This window comes from Hemitrygon akajei, chromosome 29 (assembly GCF_048418815.1).
Source record: "Hemitrygon akajei chromosome 29, sHemAka1.3, whole genome shotgun sequence".
NCBI classification, from domain to species: Eukaryota; Metazoa; Chordata; class Chondrichthyes; order Myliobatiformes; family Dasyatidae; genus Hemitrygon; species Hemitrygon akajei.
In genome coordinates, this window is record NC_133152.1 from 20,950,308 (window position 1) to 20,974,816 (window position 24,509).

The 24,509-nt window shown below is 45.2% G+C and overlaps 1 protein-coding gene across 2 annotated transcripts in view; it reads left to right on the forward strand.

Annotated features, from left to right (window-relative positions):
- Nucleotides 1-24,509, forward strand: part of LOC140718272 (forkhead-associated domain-containing protein 1-like) — a 141,106-nt gene that overhangs the window by 56,856 nt on the left and 59,741 nt on the right. For both annotated transcript variants that reach the window (XM_073031790.1, XM_073031788.1), the window contains exons 22-23: nucleotides 2,584-2,743; nucleotides 10,936-11,062. In XM_073031790.1, the coding sequence (XP_072887891.1) occupies nucleotides 2,584-2,743; nucleotides 10,936-11,062 (287 nt within the window). The remainder of the gene's footprint in view (nucleotides 1-2,583; nucleotides 2,744-10,935; nucleotides 11,063-24,509) is intronic.

Consider the following 24,509-nt stretch of genomic DNA (forward strand, 5'->3'; position numbering starts at 1 on the left):
CCATTTGCGTATGCTCACTCACACACCCTCTCTCCCTCCCCTCTCACCCTCTTCCCCTCTCCCTCTTCCCCTCTCCCCTCCCCCTCTCCCCTCCCCCTCTCCCCTCCCCCTCTCCCCCTCTCCACTCCCCTTCCTCCCTCCCCCTCTCACCCTCTTCCTCTCCCCCTCCCCCTCTCCACCCTCTCCCCTCCCTCCCCCTCTCACCCTCTCCCTCTCCCCTCCCCCTCTCCACCCTCTCCCCTCCCTCCCTCCCCCTCTCACCCTCTCCCTCTCCCCTTCATTTCTCTTGCTTTTCCTTGTATCTTTCTTGCTATCGTTTCACTCTCCTTTCCCCACACATGCTATTTCCTTTGTTCTTTTTCATTCCAGTGGCTGACAGACTTAGCCGCCAGTTTCCAGGATTTTCGGTCTGTTTCAGGATCTGTAGTAATATATAATCTAAATTCCGCTTTGACTGTCCATAAATGTGTTTAAAAAGGCTCAAATCCTTTATTAACAAACTCCATTTGCTCCCCATCCTGGTCGGAGGGCCCAGTGCTGATTTAATACTTCGGTCCATCTCTACATCTTTGTTCTGTTTAAGTTCGTGTTCACAATGTGTGACGTGATTTACACTTTCAGAGGGCATAGAGCAAACACCAGAGATGTACGTTAATGGTGGGGCACAAATCAGCCTGATCCTGAAGTATGGGTCAATGTAAACATAGCCAGCAGCAACATAAATGCTTTTAATGTTTCAAATGAGCTGGTTATAAAGCTGCAGCCACGCAGGGTTCTTGGTCAGGTTCACTTTCGTTTTTACGTTTCCTCCACCACACAGCCTTCCGCCCACCCCAGGGTACGTTCACCTGCACACGTTCACCTGCAGGGGTTCACCTGCACGGGTTCACCTGCACGACGCTCACCTGCACGGGTTCACCTGCACGGGTTCACCTGCACGGGTTCACCTGCATGACGTTCACCTGCACGGGTTCACCTGCACGACGTTCACCTGCACGGGTTCACCTGCACGGGTTCACCTGCACACGTTCACCTGCAGGGGTTCACCTGCACGACGTTCACCTGCACGGGTTCACCTGCACGACGTTCACCTGCACGGGTTCACCTGCACGGGTTCACCTGCACGACGTTCACCTGCACGGGTTCACCTGCACGGGTTCACCTGCACACGTTCACCTGCAGGGGTTCACCTGCACACGTTCACCTGCAGGGGTTCACCTGCACGACGTTCACCTGCACGGGTTCACCTGCACGACGTTCACCTGCACGGGTTCACCTGCACGGGTTCACCTGCACGACGTTCACCTGCACGGGTTCACCTGCACGACGTTCACCTGCACGGGTTCACCTGCACGATGTTCACCTGCACGGGTTCACCTGCACGACGTTCACCTGCACGGGTTCACCTGGCTGCAGCCAGTCTGAGCGCAGCGGGACCTCACCGAATGGAGTACAAGCAAATTGTCCCTCATGGAGTGAATTATTGGATAAGACAAAGAACGTTGAGCGGGGCGGCAAAGAAACAGGCCCTTTGACCCACGATGTGGTATAGAACTAATTAAGCTAATGACACCAAATCCCTTCTCTGCGCACCTGGTCCATATCTCTCCATTCATGTTCCTATCCAAGAGCCTCCTTTACACCTCTGTTACACCTGCGTCTACCGCCACCCAAGGCAGCCCATTCCAGACATCTGTGTAACACAAAACTCGGCTGGTACATCTCCTTTGGGATTTCGCCTTCTCACCTGAAATTCCTTTCACTCTAGAAATGGTGTCACAGGGGCCTTGGGTGGTTAGGCTGACAGGGTCTTCCTTTAAAATGCACCTCCAGCTCCCTGTATTGCCTTGAAGAGTCAGTTTCTGGAAGTAGACCTGAGCCTATTTCCTGAGGAGACTGAGGTCCTTTAACATCTGCCGCACGATGCTGAGGATGTTCTACGAGGCCGTGGTGGCCAGTGCTATCATGTTTGCTGTTGTGTGCTGGGGCAGCAGGCTGAGGGTAGCAGACACCAACAGAATCAACAGACTCATTTGTAAGGCCAGGGATGTTGTGGGGGTGGAACTGGACTCTCTGACGGTGGTGTCTGAAAAGAGGATGCTGTCCAAGTTGCATGCCATCTTGGACAATGACTCCCATCCACTCCATAATGTACTGGTCAGGCACAGGAGTACATTCAGCCAGAGACTCATTCCACCGAGATGTAACACTGAGTGTCATAGGAAGTCATTCCTACCTCTGGCCATCAAACTTTACAACTCCTCCCTCAGAGTGTCAGACACCCCGAGCCAATAGGCGGGTCCTGGACTTATTTCCACTTGGCGTGATTAACTTATTATTATTTAACTATTTATGGTTTTATATTGCTATATTTTTTCACTATTCTTGGTTGGTGCGGCTGTAACGAAACCCAATTTCCCTCGGGATCAATAAAGTATGTCTGTCTGTCTGTCCTATAACCAACTCATACCATTGCGGAGTTGACAGTAGGCAAAGAGTGCAACAAGTGGCTCTTGCCATTCTCATAGTCTCCCTGAAAGGGTCCATTTGATTAAGATCAGCCTGTTCATTGCCTGCACACAGGAGAGCTGAGCGAGAGACAGAAGGTGGAGCTGGAGCAGAACCAAAGTCTGGTCCGTAGCCAGGCGCTGGAGCTGAGCACTCTGCGGCAGCAACTGGCCAAGATGTCCCAGCTGGTAGACAAGAAGAATGAAGAACTGCAAGGCAGGAACGCCGAGCTGAGGTACGGGAGTGACTTAAGAGCCAGGGGGTGGAGCTTGAGGTTTGCTTGTCCATTGCAGGTGCCAGGTGTGAGATCTGGAACACAGACCGACAGTGAAGCAGACACGGACGAGCACGGCAACTGGTTAGCAAGTTGAACAATCCATCTGGGAGCTGGCAAGGGCTGAAGTTGGTTTGGGTCCTGCAGGCTCAGCGACAGAGAGCACTGACTGCTCCTGAACCACACAGCAGCATCAGGCACCAATGTTGGCTTTCATGTGAAACGAAAGGAACATCCACTCACTTTACAATGACCTCTCCCAGGTGACATAAAATCATACTTTCTTCCTGGAGTATTGGATTGGATTGGAGAGATAGTTATGAGGAGAGACTGAATAGTCTGAGCTTGCTTTACCCCTAGTGAAGGAGGCTGAGGGGTGCCCTTATACAGGTATATAAGATCTTGAGAGGCATAGAAAGGGTAGATGGTCAAATGATCTTTTTCCCCATGGCATGGGGTATTACAAACAAGAGGGCGTATGTTTAAGGTAAGAGGAAGAAGTTTTAAAGGGCTGTTTGAGGGTTAAGTTTTTGACACATTAAGGTTGATATCTGGCTGCCAGAAGATATGGTGGAATCAGATACAATTATCATGTTTAAGAAGCACTTAGGCATTCATTGAACTTGACAAGGCATAGGACAGTATGGTCCTAATGTATGCAAAGGGATTCCTATAGTTGGTGAAAAAATGGGCTGAAGGGCCTCGTCCGTGCTCTATGATCCCCTGAATCAGTATTGGACGAGGTGCTTGATAATTAGCCAGCCGATACACAGCAGCACCACAGTAAAGATCTGTTATGCACAATGAGTACAACCCAGCTGAGTCTGGCTGGCTCAGCAATGCCAGATTTACCAGGACTACGTGATGCTGTGTCTTTGTGCCACAAGTTGGCTTGCATGGTTCCTTGACTGGTGATGAGATGACCTAGGCTCCTCATCTTACATTGGGAACGAAACTGGGGTAATTTGTCCGCTGTTTCTGGCTGGGTTCAGTGGGCAAAAGAGATTTGGATCCAGCTGTCTGTAACAGAGCGTGGGAACTACAGTACACAAAGTGTGGAGAATGAATTGGTGAGAGAACTACGTGACATCTCCTGACAACTTTACAAAAGGTACAAAGCTTCGTTTAACATTCCTCAGCTTAAATGCTTTTTATTAAATATATTTATATAATGTAATCATTGAGAGGATGTTGGTGGTATTTATTTCATATATGCTAAGCAGGCTTAATCAAGTCTATTAAAATAAAGCTAGTTTTTAATCGAAAAAGGTGGCAATTATTAGTAAAAAGCCACAAGAATATAAATTATCATGAATGACTGTGAAAATATTGGGATTTTTTTCAGTCCATTCTTGTTCAGCCCATTAAGCTGATGCCAGCTTTTTATAAAAGCACTTTAATTAGTCCGGTTCAGCAGCATTTTCCCCATAGTCCTGATTATTTTCCCCTAAATTAATTCCATTCTGAAAGACACAATCAATATTTGTTTCAGCCACCCACCCACTCATAGTCAATAGTAGATTACAACTATTGGCTAAGTGGTTAGAAGGGAAGATAGGTGAATTAGTAACAGGATGATTTAATGTGCATTATATGGTATTAAACTCAGTAATCAGTTTATCATCTCACTCTTCACCAGCGCTGCCAAGGGAGATCGGCAAGCCTACTGTATTATTTCAGAATTTCACAGATAGCAACAATTGAAAAATTGTCATCTTCATACTTTCTACAATTAAGTTATCTGGAAGGGAGAATCCACTGTTTGTGCCTGCGATTAATTCTAAAGTAATGTTTTCATATAATTTTGTGAGTTTGTATTTCTGAAGTTTGTTTATGTGATCTACCATCATCCATTGCAAACTGTATGTTACACCATTTCCCATCATCCTTCTTCCATTGAACAGTGAATGTTATAATATCTCCTATTATTTGTTGGAGAGGAATTGTTATGCTGTCTCCCAATAACCTAGATAGAGTGCATCTGGAGAGGATGTTTCCTATTATGAGGGAGTCTAGGTCCAGAGGACACAGCCTCAGAATAAGAAGGCTGTCCCTTTAGAATAGAGATGAGGAGAAATTTCTTTGGTCAGAGGGTGGTGAATCTGTAGAATTCATTGCCACAGACTTCTGTGGAGGCCAATTCATTGGGTATATTTAAAGGAGACGTTGATAGGTTCTTGAATAGTAAGGTCATCAAAAGTTATGAGGAGGAATGGGTTTGAGAGAGAAAATAAATCAGCCATGATCAAACAGCAGAACAGACTCAATGGGCTAAGTGGCCTTATTCTACTCCTATGCCTTATGGTCTTAATATCCATTGGGGAGTGAATGGTACACTGTCCCATCACCAGTCAGATGGGAACTATTGCAATGTTTGCCATCAAACATCAGGTAATGAATATTGCACCACCCATCCCTTGTGTAATGACTATTAAACTATCTCATATCTTTCATTGGAGAGCGAGTGTTTTATGCTCTCCAATATCCAGGTTCAAGTTCAAGTTGCTTTTATTGTCATTTCGACCATAAACCGCTGGTACAGTACACAGTAAAAATGATACAACGTCCCTCCAGGACCCTGGTGCTACATGAAACAACACAAAACTACACTAGACTATGTGAGACAGCACAAGGCTACACTAGACTACGTAAAACACCATAAAAACTGCACTAGACTACAGACCTGCACAGGACTACATAAAGTGCACAGAACAGTGCAGGGCAGTACAATAATTAATAAACAAGACGATAGGCACAGTAGAGGACACATTATAATGTCAGTCTAGACTCTGAGTATTGAGGAGTATTGAGATGGCTTGGGGGAAGAAACTGTTGCACAGTCTGGTCGTGAGAGCCCAAATGCTTTGGTACCTTTTGCCAGATGGCAGGAGGGAGAAGAGTTTGTGTGAGGGGTGCGTGGGGTCCTTCACAATGCTGTTAGCTTTGTGGGTGCAGCGTGTGGTGTAAATGTCTGTAATGGCGGGAAGAGAGGCCCCAATGATCTCAGCTGACCTCGCTATCCGCTGCAGGGACTTGCGATCCGAGATGATGCAATTTCCAAACCAGGCAGTGATGCAGCTGCTCAGGATACTCTCAATACAACCCCTGTAGAATGTGATGAGGATGGGAGGTGGGAGATGGACTTTCCTCAGCCTTCGCAGAAAGTAGAGACGCTGCTGGGCTTTCTTGGCCATGGAGCTGGTGTTGAGGGACCAGGTGAGATTCTCCACCAGGTGAATACCGAGAAATTTGGTGCTCTTAACGATCTCTACCGAGGAGCCGTCGATGTTCAGCGGGGAGTGGTCACTCCGTGCTCTCCTGAAGTCAACAACCATCTCTTTTGTTCACATTCAGAGACAGGTTGTTATCCACGTACATATACAGATAATACATGTTATCCTGATTGTCATTCCCAGTTTTTTCTCTATCATGATGTATTGCATTGTATTACTGCCTCAGAGACAACAGATTTCATGAAATATGTCGGTGATATTAAACCTGATTCTGACTCTGATCTGTGAAGTTCACTTAAATTGCTGCTAAATTTTACTTCTGGAATTCTTTATTTGATTATAGTGTTTAGACTTTCTGTGGCTTTGAGAACAAATGGAGGATGAAGGCTTAGGCTCACCAACTAATGAGAGAAAGGACCTAATTAGTACTCACCATGGTGGTGTAATGGCATCAGCACCGGACTTTGAAGCCGATGGTCCCGGGTTCGAATCCAGCCGGCTCCTTGCACACGTTCCATTGAACTAACAACTCAGCCTCATAAAAAACAGACAAAATGCTAAAAAAAACGGCAAGGTTGCCGCCCGATGTGCAGAGAGCAATAACTAACATGATGAGGATTGGGGGAACTGGAAGTTGTGGCAGAACTGCAGAAACACCCACATTTAATCAGTCAGCACTGCAAACCAGAAATAATGGATGTGCTGTAAACTCACTTTCATTATTCTCTGGTCACCCTAAGCGACCATTGAGTAAGGGTGAAAAATTGAGCCAAATAACATCCTGACAGCATTGTGATCGGAAGCAGGGTTGAAGAGGACAGAAGGGAGTTTTAAATGTAGAGTGGAAACTATACTGTTGTGCAAAGAAGAGTGAGTATCTGCAGCTTGCATCTTCTTCCCTTGACTCATTGGTATCTATTGATTAGTCTGGTCTCTTCCCTTATCCCAAAGATTGGTTGATTGGGCTAACGTAATTGACCCTTCTGTGTAGATAAGTGACAAGAAGAATTGAAGAGGAGTTTGTGGACGTGAGAGAGGGCAACACATGTAAAGCTGAAGCCTGTCACACAATAGGCTGGAGGAACTTGGCAGATCAGGGAACATCTGTGGAGGGAAATGAACAGTCGACATTTTTGGGCCAAGCCCCTACATCAGGTCTGGAAAGGAAGAGGGCAAAAGCCAGAATTAAAATGTAGGATGGAGGAGAGAGGGGATCAACGAGAATGAAGCACCGTTCCAACGTGCTTCAAGGCCGCCACCATCGTCGCCGTGCCAAAGAAGTCTTCAGTGTCCTGCCCAAATGACTACCATCCCATTGAACTTACACCCATCATCATGAAGTGTTTTGAGAGGCTCGTCATGAGGCATATCAAGACCTTGCTGCTCCCCTTACTGGACACCCTGCAGTTTGCGTACCGTCCCAACCGCTCAACAGAGGACACCATTGCCATCACCCTCCACCTGGCCCTAACCCACCTGGACAAAAAAGACGCATACGTTCGGATGCTGTTCATAGACTTCAGTTCAGCATTCAACACAATCATCCCTCAGAAACTGATTGGAAAGCTGGGCCTACTGGGCCTGAACACCTCCCTCTGCAACTGGATCCTAGACTTCCTGACTGGGAGACCTCAGTCAGTCCGGATCGGGAGCAGCATCTCCAACACCATCACACTGAGCACGGGGGCTCCCCAGGGCTGTGTGCTCAGTCCACTGCTGTTCACTCTGCTGACCCATGACTGTGCTGCAACACACAGCTCAAACCACATCATCAAGTTCACTGATGACATAACTGTGGTGGGTCTTATCAGCAAGAACGATGAGTCAGCTTACAGAGAGGAGGTACAGCGGCTAACGGACTGGTGCAGAGCCAACAACCTGTCTCTTAATGTGAACAAAACAAAAGAGATGGTTGTTGACTTCAGGAGGGCACGGAACGACCACTCCCCGCTGAACGTCGACGGCTCCTCTGTAGAGATCGTTAAGAGCACCAAATTTCTTGGTGTTCACCTGGCAGAGAATCTCACCTGGTCCCTCAACACCAGCTCCATAGCCAAGAAAGCACAGCAGCATCTCTACTTTCTGCGAAGGCTGAAGAAAGTCCATCTCCCACCCCCCATCCTCATCACATTCTACAGGGGTTGTATTGAGAGCATCCTGAGCAGCTGCATCACTGCCTGGTTCGGAAATTGCACCATCTCGGATCGCAAGACCCTGCAGCAGAAAGTGAGGTCAGCTGAGAAGATCATAGGGGTCTCTCTTCTCGCCATTAAAGACATTTACACTACACGCTGCATCCACAAAGGAAACAGCATTATGAAGGACCCCATGCACCCCTCATACAATCTCTTCTCCCTCCTGCCATCTGAGAAAAGGCACTGAAGCATTTGGGCTCTCACGACCAGACTATGTAACAGTTTCTTCCCCCAAGCCATCAGACTCCTCAATACCCAGAGCTTGGACTGACACCTTACTGCCCTATTGTCTTGTTTATTATTTATTGTAATGCCTGCACTGTTTTTGTGCACTTTACGCAGTCCTGTGTAGGTCTGTAGTCTAGTGTAGCTTTCTCTGTTTTTTTTTTACATAGTTCAGTCTAGTTTTTGTCATGTAACACCAGGTCCTGAAAAACATTGTCTCCTTTTTACTGTGTACTGTACCAGCAGTTATGGTCGAAATGACCATAAAAGTGACTTGACTTGACTTGATGTAAGAGATGGTAGATGGAAGGGGCAAAAAGCTGAAGAAGAAGGGATCTGATTGGAGAGGACAGTACACCATGGAATAAAGTCAGGGAGATGGGGAACCAGTGGGAAGCGAGGGTCACACCTCAGTAGACTAGATACCTCATAGCTTCAGTGCTCTGGGTTCAGTCCTGGCTTCTAACGTCTGAGTGGGTGCATTCATTTCCCTTAGGTGTTTGTGTTTCCTCCCGGTACCAATGATATGCTGGTCATTAGGTGAATTGCCTCCTCTAAGATGTCTCTGGTGTAGTGTGGTTGGTAAAGAGAAATAAGTAAGGGAATGCAATCCTTCTGGGAGGCAGCAGAGACTCGATGAGCCAAGTGGCCTCTTTCTCTGTCATAAGGAAATACGAGTGAGGAAAGATGAGCAATACGGCGGTAGCTCTGTTCCCTATTGCTCATTCTCCAGAAGGAAATGGAGAATAGGACTGATGGGAATACTCTGCTGAGAGCTAGATTGGAGCTAATGGGCCAAATGGCCTTCCTCTTTATTGTAATAAGTAAATAAATAGGCAGATCCTATTTTCTAGCAGAGAAGTTGATTGTTTTAAGTAATTGGTGGAAGAATTAGAAGGAAGGTGAGCGAAAAAATACTAATGAGTGGCAGAACTCTCAGGATCGGGAGCAAAAATCAAACCGCTGAAGATGCTCAGCGGGTCAGGCAGCATCTGTGGAGGGGAATAAACAGTCGACATTTCCGGCTGAGATCCTTCATCAGGACTGGAAAGAAAGGAGGTAAACCGGGGAGGGGAGGCAGTAGGGAGGGATGGGGGAAATTACCGGAAGTTAGAGAAATTGATGTTTATGCCATCAGTTTATTCATTTCCATAGATGCTGCCTCACTTGCTGAGTTCCTCCAGCATTTTGAGGGAGTTGCTCTAGATTTCCAGCATCTACACAATCTCTCGTGCTTATGAATAGTTTTAAGTAATTGGTGGAAGAATTAGCAGGAAGGCGAGGGAAAAAAAAATTCTGTGATCTGGGAATAATAGTGCATAGTTCCCTGAAGGTGGAACCTCATGTGGATAGGGTGGTGAAGAACGCTTTTGGTATGCTGGCCTTTATAAATCCGAGCATTGAGTATAGGAGTTGGGATGTAATGTTAAAATTGTACAAGGCATTGGTGAGGCCAAATTTGGAGTATTGTGTACAGTTCTGGTCACCAAATTATAGGAAAGGTGTCAACAAAATAGAGTACAAAGAAGATTTACTAGAATGTTACCTGGGTTTCAGCACCTAAGTTCCAGAGCAAGGTTGAACAAGTTAGGTCTTTATTCTTTGGAGCGTAGAAGGTTGAGGGGGGTCTTGATAGAGGTATTTAAAATTATGAGGGGGATAGATAGAGTTGACGTGGATAGGCTTTTTCCATTGAGAGTAAGGGAGATTCAAACAAGAGGACATGAGTTGAGAGTTAAGAGGCAAAAGTTTAGGGGTAACACAAGGGGGAACTTCTTTACTCAGAGAATGGTAGCTGTGTGGAACGAGCTTCCAAAAGAAGTGGTAGAGGCAGGTTCGATATTGTCATTTAAAGTAAAATTGGATAGGTATATGGACAGGAAAGGAATGGAGGGTTATGGGCTGAGTGCAGGTCGGTGGGACTAGGTGAAAGTAAGCGTTCAGCGTGGACTAGAAGGGCCGAGATGGCCTGTTACTGTGCTGTAATTGTTACATGGTTAATGAGTGGTGGTGCTCTCAGGTTCTGGAGCAAAACAAAACAGCTTGCTGGAGGCACACAGTGAGTCAGGCAGCATCTGTGGAGGGAAATGGACAGTTAATGTTTCAGGTGAAGACTCTTCATCTGGACAGTATCTGTGGACAGTTGTGTCTCAGGTTCTGAAGTTCACTGCCCTCAATGCACATAAAACCTACTAGGATGAGCTGCAGCCAAGGGTGTGGACCAAGGGGTGGGGAAAGGGAGGAAGTTAAAGCCCATTTTCAGTAGGCATAAACATGATGGGCTGAATGGCTCTTTCTTTGTCATAATATACTGTAATTCCATGGATTTAATTTCTGGACACCCCTGATTATCTGGTCATCAATTGAAGACTCTAATGTGACTGTGCAGAGATGGATGGTGGGAGGAGACCTATTTGGCAAGCTAACCCACGATCATAGGCCAGTGATTACCTGATCCCTGTACAATTTCCTTATTTCTGAATGTTACGATTTCTTCTAGGGCCTACAAGGAGAAGCTAGAGGAGCAGAAAGCCATGAGGAAGGAGAAGGAGATGCAGTGCAAGAAGCTGCAGCAAGAACTCAGTGAACGAGATAACCAGCCACAGCAGAGCGTCGTGCACACTGAGGTACTACTGAGTTCATCATAAACTAGTCGAGGAATCCTTAATCTTCCCTGTATTATTTCAAAGATGTCATGCTATACAGGGCTTCAAGGACGTTTGGACTTCGTGGAAGGTCTTGACCCGAAACGCCAACCCAAAACATTTCTCTCCATAGATACCACCTGACCCACAAGTGTAAATCTTGTCTACTTATACTAACCGCTCTTACAAACATTTGGTTTGTTAGAGATTCACGTGCTGTGAGGGCACCTGCCTCCACTGCCTTCTCAGGCAGATTGTTGCCAGTCTCGGAATGAAACTATTCTTCCTTAAATCTCCTCTAGACAGCTTATTTTCGAACCTGTTGTTCTGGACTTAGTTACCCCTACCAAAGGGCTCTCCTGTCTATTTATGGCTCACAGAATTTTGTGCTCCTCCATCAGATTTCCCCTCACTCTTCTCCAATAAAACAGACCCAGTGTTTCCTCCTAAGAGATGAATCACTTCATCCCAGAGGGCTGCAATATCTAAAATCATCATCATATATCCTGTTTACTTTTTAGGCGGATGTTAAAGATACAATGGCAGTGTCCTGGTCAAAGAAAACACCTGCTGAGTTTAGTATTATAAAAATATTCAATGGGGCAGACTTAGAAAAAAATATTCCCACTCTTACAGTACAAACAATCCCCAGGTTATGCCACGATTCCATTCCTGTGAACTGTTCATGATCTGAATATTTTGCAAGTAAAATATTTTGCCGTAGCCAGCAAATCCATCCCACTGGCCTTCCAAATGCCCATTGGTATGTCCAGGCTGTGCGTAAACAGGGTGAACTGGGAAGGACATGTAGTAGATGTTAGAAATTCAAGAGCCACTGCAAATGCTTGGTTTTCTCCGAAATGCAGCAATAGGAATGAGAATAAAGAAGTACAAAGGGTGTTATGGACAAAGCGCAGCTAGCGGGTGAGACATTATGGGTATTTATAAGCGTCTGAAGCTGTGAGACTGAAATTTTCTTTTGCGTGAAGACCGTTTGGGTGTCTCGATGACAGTGTTTGCCTTCCTTCGCATTGTCCTAACACCTGGAAGGCCAATCATTTACTGCTACAGCAGCAACGGAGGGTGGATTCAAACAGGCACAGGCCTTCACTCCTTACCATTATCTTTGATGCTTGTCAAGGCATAGCCACCAAGATATACTGACAACTGGGGTTCCTCCTATGACTCTGCTATAGCCCATCTGCCAGCCTTGGCAGACCATAGGACATAGGGTTAGAATTAGGCCATTCAGCCCATTGACTTTGTTCTTCCATTTGACCATGGCTGATTTATTTTCTCTCTCAGCCCTATTTCTTCTGCCTTCTCTTCATAACCTTTGACGGCTTTATTAATCAAGAACCTATTAACGCCTCCTTTAAATATATCCAATGGCTTGGCCTCCACATCTGTCTGTGACAATGAATTCCACAGATTCACCACCCTCTAAAAGAATTCCTCCTCGTCTCTGTTCTAAAGGGACATTCTTCTATTCTGAGACTGTTCAGTTACATGTTAGGCTTTCCCATTATTGGAAACATTCTCTCCATGTTCATTTTATCTAGGTCCAGAGCTATCAAGCACACTTCATATGTTAACTCTTACATTTCCGGGATCCATCTCATAACCCTCCTCCGGACTCTCTCCAATGTCAGCACATCCTTAGTTGAGGGGCCCACAACTGCTCCAGATGTGGTCTGACCAATGCCTTATGAAGCCTCAGCACTGCATCTTTGCTTTTATATGCAAACTTTGAATTTGCCTTTTGTACCACCGACTCACCCTTTAGGGATTCCTTATGTCAGACTCCCAAGTCTCTTTGCAACCCCCCTCCCTATTTCTGAATTTGCTTCCCATTTAGAAAATAGTCTCTGCCTTTACTCCTTCTACCAAAGTGCATGACGATACACGTCCCTACATCGTATTCCATCTGCTGCTTCTCTGCTCACTCTCCTAATCTGTCCAAGTCCTTCTGCACACTCCCCCCTACCTCAGCACTACCTACTGTATCATGCAAAGCTGATACAGTATCTTTGTATCATTTGCAAACTTGGCCACAAGGCCATCCAGGGCATTCGGACTGGGTACCAACTGGTCATCACCTCATACAACATGCAACCTCCAGCTAGTGATCAGAAGCAGGAACCCGGACTGACCTTACTTTCTTCCTCCAGTCCACCAGCCAATAGGCGCTGGTGGTTGTAACATCGCTATAGTTGCCTCGGGTGAACTCAACTAACTTGACACTTTCCTAGATACGGGGTTAGAAGCATGATATAAATGGTTTTATCCAACGCATATATTCTTCTTTTCAATTTTCTTTCTTATTAGTCCTTACTTTGATCCTGTTACAGTTCATTCACAATCCCGTACATAGTATTGATTTCTCTTTGTGTCTCGCCAGCAAGCGATCAATCTAGTCTCTTGTTTTTGCAACTTCAATCAACTAGCTGTATTTCCCTTTGTCGCAGAGAGCCAGAAACAGGAGTGTATAATTTAACGCTGTCATTTCTTTATGATTTGGAGGCAGTGTTACATAGTTGGAGGTGCCATCTTTTGGATGAAGTATTAAATAGACTCCACAGTTCAGATCATTAGTCACCTTAAACATAAGCTCTGCCATTCTGTCCAAGTAGATCGTTTGTTCATTTATCTTTATTTTATATTTTAAAATAAAGTACAGGCTGTGTACTTGGATTTTCAGAAGGCCTTTGACCAGATGAGGCTGCTTATCAAGATAAGAGCCCATGGTTTTACAGGAAAGATAACTAACATGAGCAAAGCATTAGCTGATTGGCAGGAGCCAAAGAGTGGGGAAAAAAGGGAGCCTTTTCTGAATGGCTGGCAGTGACTAGTGGTGCTCCACAATGTTCAGTATTGGGAGTACTTTTTACGTTGGATGTCAGTGATTTGGATGATGGAATTGATGGCTTTCTGGCCAGCTCCGTTGACAATACAAAGGTAGGTGGAGGGACAGGTACTGTTGAGGAAGCAGAGAGGCTGCAGAAGGATGTAGGCAGGTTAGGAGAATAGACAAAGATGGAATACAGTTGGCCCTCCTTCTCCGCGAGTTCCGCATGCGCGAATTCAACCAACCGCGGATCGCGAAAACCTGGAAGTGCTCTTCCAGCACTTGTTGTTCCAGCATGTACAGACTTTTTTTCTTGTCATTATTCCCTAAACAATGCAGTATAACAACTATTTTACATAGCATTTACATTGGATTAGGTATTATAAGTAATCTAGAGATATCGGAAGTTCTCTTACTAAGTTGGAACAGGTACATCCAGTATTATTTAGCGTCAGTCAGTCAAACGTTTGTCTTAGTATATAGTATATATTTTACCTTTCTATGCATATAAAACACTTAAGAACATATGTTTCAGCGCCAGGCTTGAGAACAAAAGTTCTCGAGTTCGATCCAGTGACAGATCACTCCCGAGCGCGCTCTCCATATGGAGGATCAAAAACCCAAACCCAAAACCCAATCATTAAACCACTGCGTTGCTTAGTAATAATTGTAGTTTTTATCGGGGCAGGGCCTTTCTCACTTTATCCTTTAAAATTGTTCTGATCGTTGACCGGCGTAGCCTATCGCTTTTCCAGTGACCGATGGCGTTTCACCTCTTTCCGATTGCTTTATTATTTCCACTTTATTTTCAATCGTGATTGTGATTATTTTCGTAAACAGAAACACTGGGGATTCAGAGCCCCGCCGCCGGGTCCTAATGTCCACCGCACTGAGACAGGTTAAATAAGGTCTGGGGTTCCGCGGGGTCCTAATGTCCACCGCATTGAGGCAGGTTGAATAAGGGACTTGAGCATCTGCGTTTTTTGGTATCCGCGAGGGGTCCCGGAACCAATCCCTCACGGATAAGAAGAGCCGACTGTACAGTGAATGGGCAGTTGGAATGCAGTGTATCATCATGCACTTTGGTAGAAGGAATAAAAGCATGGACTATTTCCTAAATGGGGAGAAAGTTCAAAAATCAGAAGTGCAAAGGGACTGGATTCGCTAAAGGTTAACTTGAAGGTTGTGTCGTTGGTGAGGAAGGCAAGAGCGATGTTAGCATTCATTTCAGTAGTATGTAATGCTGAAGCTTTATACAGCACTGCTGAGGCTTCACTTGAGCATTGAGAGCAACTTTGGGCCCCTTGTCTTAGAAAGGATGTGCTGATATTGGAGAGGGTTCAAAGGAGGTTCACCAAAAGGATTCCAGGATTGAAAGGTTTATCATGAGAGGAGTGTTTGATGGCTCTGGGCCTGTACTCGCTGGAATTTAGAAGAATGAGGAGGGATCTAAATGAAACCTATGAATGTTGAAAGGCCGAGATAGAGTGGATGTGGGGAGGATGTTTCCTGTAGTGGGGGAGCCTAGGACCAGAGAGCACAACCTCAGAATAGAGGGACGTCCATTTAGAATGGCGGTGAGGAGGAGTTTATTTAACAGAGGGTGGTGAATCTGTGGAATTTGTTGTCACAGGCAGCTATTCTTGATAAATCGGGACATGAAAGGTTACAGGGAAAAGAGAGGAGAATTCAGTTGAGAGGGAAATGGATCCACCGTGATCAAATGGCGGAGCTGACTCAATTCTGCTCCAATGTCTTATGGTCTTATATTGCAACGCATAAGATGGCTGCCATGACTGTCTACTCTCAGTGGCCACTTTATTAGTTAAGTCCAGTACCTAATAAAGTGGCCATGGAGTGTATTTTTGTGATCTTCGGCTGCTGTAGCCCATCCACGTTTAGGTTTGACAAATTGTGCATTCAGAGATGCTCTTCTGCACATCACTGTTATAACAAGTGATTATTTGAGTTACTGTCGCCTTTCTGTCAGCTTGAACCAGTCTGGCCATTCTCCTCTGACCTCTCTCATTAACAAGGCACTTCCACCCACAGAACAGCTGACTGAGATATTTTTGTTTATGTTTTTCACACCATTCTCTGTAAATTCTAGAAACTGTTGCACGTGAAAACACCAGGAGATCAGCAGTCTCTGAGATACTCAAACCACCCCGTCTGGCACCAGCAATCATTCCACAAAGTCACTTAGATCATATTTATTCCCCTTTCTGATGTTTGATCCAAGAAACAACTGATCCTCTTGATCATGTCTGCCTGCTTCTATGCGTCAATTTGCTGCCACATGATTGGCAGATTAGATATTTGCAATAACAAGCGGGTATACCTAATAGAGTGGCCGCTGAGTGTATATAACAAAGTAACTGTATTCGAAAGGGATTAGTTATATAAGAAGCAGATCAGACTTCACAGTGAACGGTTTTACGAATTGTTTCTCTTTTGTATGGAGCAAGGCAGACTAGATGGACTGAAATCCAACCTTCAGAAGAACTGACAACCTGCTCAAGAGAAGTTTATTGTATTGGACATGTGGATTTAACATGAGCAATAATGATTAAAAGTAACAGTTTGAGCTTGCCTTTAATAGGGAAAGAAATTCTGCTGGCGGGTAATTTTTACATGTTACATGGATGACATTCTTAAAAGAGTTGGAGCTCTTTCATTTCATCCTGTCTCTGGATGGCAGGATCACTGTCCTAAGATATTAGCTGAATAGTTCCTGTCTGAACCTTCCTCATACAAACTGGAGCTGAGAACAAGCCGTTTACTGTCCATTGGCCAAGGACTGTCTGCAGCATATCCAGGCAGTCTTTCCACTCAAAGACCGTCTTCATTATACTGAGCCAGAACAGCCATTTGTCTTCATGAAAATTGACATCTCAACCCACATAATTCATTTGTCAGCAATTAAATCTGATAGGGAGATACTTTGTACGCGTAATCTAATTGTATTACGGGTTGGAAAGTTGGTAGGCACCAGTGAGATGCACTGTATGGACGAACATAACCATCACACACAGGACTTGAAACAATGCACAATATTCTCTGTCAGAGTCTCTGAAACTGTTCCACCACGTGTTATTCCTTAAGATTGGGCATGACAGGAGCTTCAGTTTTCTTCATGTTTTCCTTTCTTTGGAATTTGGGAAGAGTTTTGGTTCCAAGATATTTGCTAAGTCTTCCCCAAATCATCTCCTGTTGCATATGTTTCATATCTCCTTGTGCCGTAGGAGGAAGCTATTTGACCCATCGAGTCTACATCAGCTGTCAGATTATTTGCATCAGTCCAATTCTCCTGTAAGCTATTCTTGACTAGCATACATAAGCAATGAAAATCTACAGACCTTATCTGGTCCTACCATATGTGTGACCCTTAGCTGCCTCCTCAGCTCAAGGATATACACACAAGGACTTCCTCTGGTTTTACTTCCAAGACCTAGATCCAGATGTAGATCCACTCAGTACCAGTTAACGGGACTAGACTTGGGTTACAAGAGCCAAGGCGCTGGCAGAGAGTATGTGGCTCATTACAGTGAGCATGGAACTCTGAAGAAGAGGCTGAGCTTTCTTTTTAAACCAATGCAAATAAGCAGCTTAAATCCTAGAGTCCTGGAGACATACAACACAGGAACAGGCCCTTCAGCCCAATGGGTCCATCCGAACCAAGATTGAGGGGTTTGACAAACTTGGGTCATTTTTCTCTGGAGCTGCGGAGGCTGAGGGCAGACCTGATTGAGATTTATAAGACTATGAGAGGCACAGGCCGAGTAGCCAGCCAGTATCTTTTCCCTGGTTTGAAATGTCTAGTACCAGAGAGCATGCGTTTAAGGTGAGGGGTAAGTTCAAAGGAGATATGTAGGGCAAATTTTTACAGAGAGTGGGACATACCTGGAAAGTGCTGCCTGGGAAGGTGGTGGAGGGACGTGATGCACCATCAATAACTCACTCACTCAATATACTCAGTCCAGACAGGTATATGTAGTTCACCACAGGATGCTCAAAAGCCTCTTAGATAGGCATGTGAAAGGGCAGGAAATGGAAGCATTTGAGCACAGTGTTTAGATGGGCAATGATTACTAATTAAATTGGTTCAGCACAACACTGTCGGCTGAAGAACCTGTTCCTGTACTGTACTCTAATATGTTCCATCTTGGTCCATTTACCTGCACCTGCCACTTAACCCTCTAAGCATTTTTTATCCATGTAAAGTACTTGTCCACGTACCTTTAAATCTTATTGATGTAACTGCAACCATTTCCTCTGGCAGCTCATTCCACTTTCTGGGTAAAATATCTGCCCCTCAGGTCCCACTTAAATCTCTCTCTCTCTCTCTCTCTCTCTCTCTCTCTCTCTCTCTCTCTCTCTCTCTCTCTCTCTCTCTCTCTCCCTCTCCCTCTCCCTCTCCCTCTCCCTCTCCCTCTCCCTCTCCCTCTCCCTCTCCCTCTCCCTCTCCCTCTCCCTCTCCCTCTCCCTCCCTCCCTCTTCCTCCTCTCCCCCCCCCCTCTCTCTCTCTCTCCCCCTCCCCTCTTAAACCTATGTTCCCGAGTTTTTAATTTCATAACCCTGGGGAAAAAAAAAACATTCACCCTAACTATGCTCCTCATACCTTTATACACCTCTGTAAGATCACCCCTTTTTCTCCTCTGCTCCAGTGAAAAATGTCCCAAGGTGTTCAAGTGCTCTTTATAACTCAAGTTCCTTTAGCCTTGGCAACAACCTCGTAAGTCTCTTCTGCACCCTTTCCAACTTAATGGCATCTTTCTTGCTGTGCAGTGACCAAACTAAACACAATATTCCAATGCAAATGTCTCGTACAACTGCAACATAATGTTCCACCTTTGATATTTAATGCCCTGACTGATGAAGGCTGGCATGCCTTGAGTGCCAAAAACCTTCACCAACTTGTCTACCTGTGACACCACTTAAAGGGGAAGCATGCACTTGTACTCCCCTGTCTCTTGTCCAAATTTTCCTTGTAGACGCCCATTCCACCAAATTAAACTTTGTTTGCCCTGTAGTTAACACATTTCATGACACATGCCGGTGATAATAAACCGGATCCTGATTCTGACACCCATGCCAGCAAAATAACCTGCCATTGGGATCACCTGTTACTTGGATGGCAACCAGATTTCAGAAAATGGCGGAGAAGCTTTTGTTGTGTGAGGAACATGATTAATGTTTTTGGCTCGGTGATCTTCGACTGGAATTTGAAAAGGTTGGAGGGCAATGGGGTTTAAGAGGTGCAAAGCCAGAGAAGAAGAAAAGGTGAGAACATTAGAAAACCTGTGGCAGTCAGTAATGGACTTGTCTGAGCTTCCAGTCAAACATTGCATCAGTAATCTTCATGGCCAATAATTGAACCTGTTTTCCTTAGGGAGAGAAAAAAAACTACAATGAAATAAAGAGCATTGATAAAAATAAGAAAATGTGACTTCCACAGTTCAGTGGTGAAGCTCTCCCCAGAGTTCATTTTTCTCTTGTACTGAACAGATTCATAAAAAAAATTATGAAACGACAGGATTAGTTAATGCAATAGTCGGTATTAAATTTTCTGACTTAAAAGAAGAATCATATGACATATTATTTTTGATGTGACCTTTCTATGATTAATCTTTAACTTGGTACGTTGACACAGCCTGTGGTAATGAGCTTGTTGCACTTACAACCACATGAAATATTATCCACAGCTGTGATACTTTCATATTGGCTGGCACATTACTGTGTCGTCCAAATGCTGAGTCCTCTTGGGTACAGTCTACAGCTTTAGCACTACTATAAAGCACATTGTAGTGCAGATATATTTCACCAGCAAAGAGCTGTTTACGAGTTTTCCGCCCTCTTGGTAATTGGCTCCATTTATCTCATAGTCGACCACTAACTCGTACACGAACTGCTGCTGTACCTTTACAGCAGATGGATTAATATTTCAAATCCATATGTATATAATCTTCTGATTAAATATTCATCTTATGAAAATCTCATTAATGCTCGGTGCACCATTCAGAGGAAATCTGATGCATGTAGAGCTGGGAAAAGCTCGACTTAATCTCCAATCTCGAGGGAGCTGGCAGAAAGCTCCAGTCGTGCTCAGTGGCCCTCGGCTAGGATGGGGGGAAGCTCAACTGGGGGATCTTATCATATTAACACCCAGGGGACCCGAGCTGGGGCGGCCACTGTGTGAGCATCTAGCTCACTTGTGAATCTCTCCAAGGTGATTCGACATTAGGGGTGTACGTGACAGGCAATTGCTTGGTGAGTATACACAGGAACGGCTGCAAAATCATTTCCCTGCTGTGTCAAGTTCTGTTGGAGAAAGCAACAAAATTATTAGAGGAGAGGATTTTATTAAAAGTGACGTTGTAGCTGACAAGTTATGTCTTCAGTGGGCTGGGGGCTTTGATGTTGATGGTAACTCATATTGGAATGCAATTCAGGTTACTCACCACAGCTGGGATCCTGGTAGCAGAATTTCAACAGAAAATACTAAATCCATGTGGCAAAATGCACCAAAGCATTCCACGGGACAGCAGCCTGATCATCAGATACCAAACGCAGAGAGCTGAACTTTGTACTGGTATTTTGGAAAATCAGAGATGGCCACATGTTGCCCTTGAAGCAGTCTGAGGATGCACCATGCTTCTTCCACTCATCCTGATAATTCAGATGTGAATAGAAGAGCTAATGTCAGCTGTCCAGTCCGAGTTCTCATTGTATGATGGTAGGAGTAAATTACAAGGGGTGATTGATAAGTTCGTGGCCTAGGGTAGAAGGAGTCAACTTTAGAAAACCTAGCACATTTATTTTTCAACATAGTCCCCTCCTGCATTTACACAGTTAGTCCAGCGGTCGTGGAGCATATGGATCTTGGACTTCCAGAAAGTGTCCACAGCAGGGGTGATTGATAAGTTTGTGGCCTAAGGTAGATGGTGATAAGTTATTAACTTCAAACTTTCTGCATAATCACTCAAAGAGTTGAACTGCATGTGCATGTAACGAGAGCTGTATAACACATCTCCTTCCTTAGACCGCTGGACTAAGTGTGCAAATGTAGGAGGGGACTATGTTGAAAAATAAATATGCTAGGTTTTCTAAAATTGACTCCTTCTACCTTAGACCACGAACAAATCAATCACCCCTCGTATATAGTGGCATGCAGGTTTTGGGACTTGCTGTGGCCTTGTGAATGTACTAACAATGATCAGAGGAAGAAGTCTTTGACAGTGAGTTTCAGTATTTGACTTTTATTGTTGCTGCCATACCAAGGACTGGAGTTTCTGTCAGGTTATATGCAGCACATCAGATCGAGTGTGAGAATGTGGAAGGTCCACATGCTGCACTTGATAGCATGGTGAATCAATTGGGCCTCCTACATGTTGAGACTCTCTTGTTTGGACATGGGCTAGAAAGCGTGCATGTCTTTTCATCTCAGTGGCCCGGTTCATCACTCCCACACTGTAAGTTGACCAGTGTGTACCATTACTATCATGGCTCAGTAAAAACTTTTACTTGTACCACTCCATTGCCGTTCTTGCCTTGCGCATATATAACATTATATGTTCTGTCCCTGGTTTTATCCGGTATACAATTGCAAGGAAGAATTGGTCCAGTTATTTGGTCCTAAGCTAGATGGCATAGTGAGCAGTGATGGTTATCAAAACTTACAGGGAGATCTTGTTCCGCTGATTAAGTGGCCGAGGAATGGCAAATGGAGTTTAGTTCAGTTAAGTATGAGGTCATTTTGGAAAGTCAAATCAAGGTCGGACTTTCAAAGTGAATAGTAGATCAACAGGGAGTGTTTTAGAACAAAGGGTCCTTGGAGTTCAGGTACATAGTTCTCTGAAAATAGAGTCAAACGTAGATAGGATGGTGAAGAAGGCTTTTGGCATGCTGGCCTTCATCAATCAGTGACTGAAAATAGAAGTTGGGAGGTTATGTTGCTATTGTACAAGACATTGGAGAGGCCACTACTTGTAGCATTATGTTCAGCTTTAGTCACTCTGCTATAGGAATGATGCTATTAAACTAGAAAGAGTATGGAACAGATTTACAAGCCTGTGCCAGAACCTGGGAGCATAGGTTTAAGGTGAGAGGGGCAAGTTTTAATAAGAACTGGAAGTGATTCCTTTTTACACAGAAGTTGGTATATATGTGGAATGAGCTTTCAGAAGAAGTGTCTGAGGCAGGTACAATAGCAACTTTTAAAAGACAATTAGACAGGGAGATGTGTAGGAGAGATTTAGAAGGCTATGACCCAAACGCTGGTAAATGGGACTGGCTTGGATGGGCATTTTAGTCAGAGTGGACCAATTGGGCCAAAAGGTCTTTTCCTGTGTTGTATATAACTTTGTTACCCAACAAAGCTGAATAAGGCCTGACAAATTGTTTCTGTAGACTTAGAGATGATGACAGTTGCCTGGTTGGTTAATGTCTTGATCTGGCAGCTGTCATTCTATAGGGGAGGGTGACACTCTACACCCGTGTCAGTTGTTCCAGTGGTGTTTGCACCTGCGTCTCTACCCCCCCCCTGTGATCCCTGTGAGATTTGCAGAAGGTAGTCCTGTTCCGTCACACACGCACCAACCTCCCTCCTATTGACCGTCTACGCCTCTTGCTGCCTCGGGAAAGCAGATAACACAACCTTTCTCCCCTCTCCCATCGGGCGGAATATACAAGAGCAAGAGAATACATACCGCCCACTCGTGGGCAGATTCTACCCCACTGCTATCAGTCGCTTGAACTGATCTTTCATACATTAAAAGGTGAACCCCTCGTCTCTAAATTTACCTCATTGTGGCCCTTGTGCTTTATTTGCCTACCTTCACTGCTCTTTCTCTGTTAGCGTACACTATATTTTCAGTGGTTATGACAGTAGAAACTAATACCAAATTGCTTACTCTATATTCTGCGTCCTGTTTGACTGCACACCAACCGAAGCTTTCCTCTGCAGTTCAGTGGTTGTGACAGTGAAAAACCAATACCAAATTTCTTAGAAAGTGCTGTGAAACCACGTTCCAAAAATGAACAAAACTAATCAACTTCCTGCTGAGTCGCTACGAGAAGCTGGTGGTTGCACAGTTGTGATTGTCAAGAGGGTGGCTTGGAGTCAGATACGTTGGCGAGGAATTCAGTCACATACGACCCAGATCAGGGAAAGAAAGCGGGTGAAGGGGCTCTAACACCTCTTCCAGAAACTGGTTGATCTCTGCTTTATTGTTAACGATAGACATGATGCATTTTTGAATTCCGTTGGGTAATTGCAATGTAGTATTGCCTACCCTGTCACTTAGACTGAGGAAAGGTGAAACTGAGAATCCTTGACGCGATACTCTTGTGTAGCCAGGAATGTGTTGTGGTATAAAGCAGGTGCTGAATGGTCAGGATAATGCACTGCATGAAGTTTCACATACTTGCCGCTGAAGAAGTCCTCCTTGGGGGGGGGGGGGGTGGGGGTGGTTGTCACTGGACCTCAACTCATGAGCAGGGTTGATGCTGGATGGGGGTGAGAAGTTGGCTGGGAGAGGTGGAGGTTGGGTGTGGAATTTGGCGATCGGCAGCAGTTTGAGCTGTGAATTGTGCAGCGGGGTTGTGAGGAGACGCAGGGGTGGTGACCAGAAGCTCAAGCTGGTGAGAGGAGTGTCAGTGCCGCTGGGTGGACGGGTGGGCTAGCAAGGGTGGCTGGGCAATAATTGGAATCTCAAGCTGGCGATGGTGGGAATGCTTCCAGCATTGCCTGCTTTGTACTCCAACAGTAAGGGACTGGCGGTGGGCAGTGGGGAGCTACAACAAGCCCCGTTATATCCTGGACCCAGGGTTCATTGAATGACCGAGTAATCTTCTGTGATAGGGACATTGTGTAAAATTACACTAAAGAGGAAGACCATCCAGTGCAGGATCAGCTGGTTATGCACGTCTCTGAAATTTAACTGTTAAACCTCACAGATAATAAATAAATAAATGCCAGGCATTTTTTTTCCCCACAAGAGTTGGATGTTCACATTTTAATCTCAGAGGACAAACATGTCCCATTCCCGTCTGAAATGTCAGGATGCTGGACACATTTCCGCTCCGTCCACACACGTAACCACCGTCCTTGGCCCCGTCATCTCTGAATTTCACACTGGGCTGTCTGTACTTACTGAGATTAGATTCTGAGAGAGGGCCCTGAGGAGGCAGTGGGACTCAAAACTTTTCCCCAGGTCATCGTGCCTTTAGCAGCTGCTGGAAAGAACCATTCGAAAGTTAGTAGTTAGTGTAAAAAGCGGCCTTTTCTCATAACTAGGCCCAGGTGTATAGAACATAGAAATCTACAGCACATTACAGGCCCTTCGGCCCACAGTGTTGTGCTGACCATGTCACCTACTCTAGAACCTGCCTAGAAGAGCCAGCATCTGTCTCAGATGCTCAGGGACAGGCCAGTTCCAGATGTCTGAGCCAAGGTCTGGCCCTCGTGTGTGGGTGTAGACCAGTCCCAGGTGTGCAAACCCAGGTACTCGTGCCAGGACCTGACCCTGGTGTGCGGACTGAGGAGCACTGGCCCTGATCTGTTACCGTGCATAGACCTAT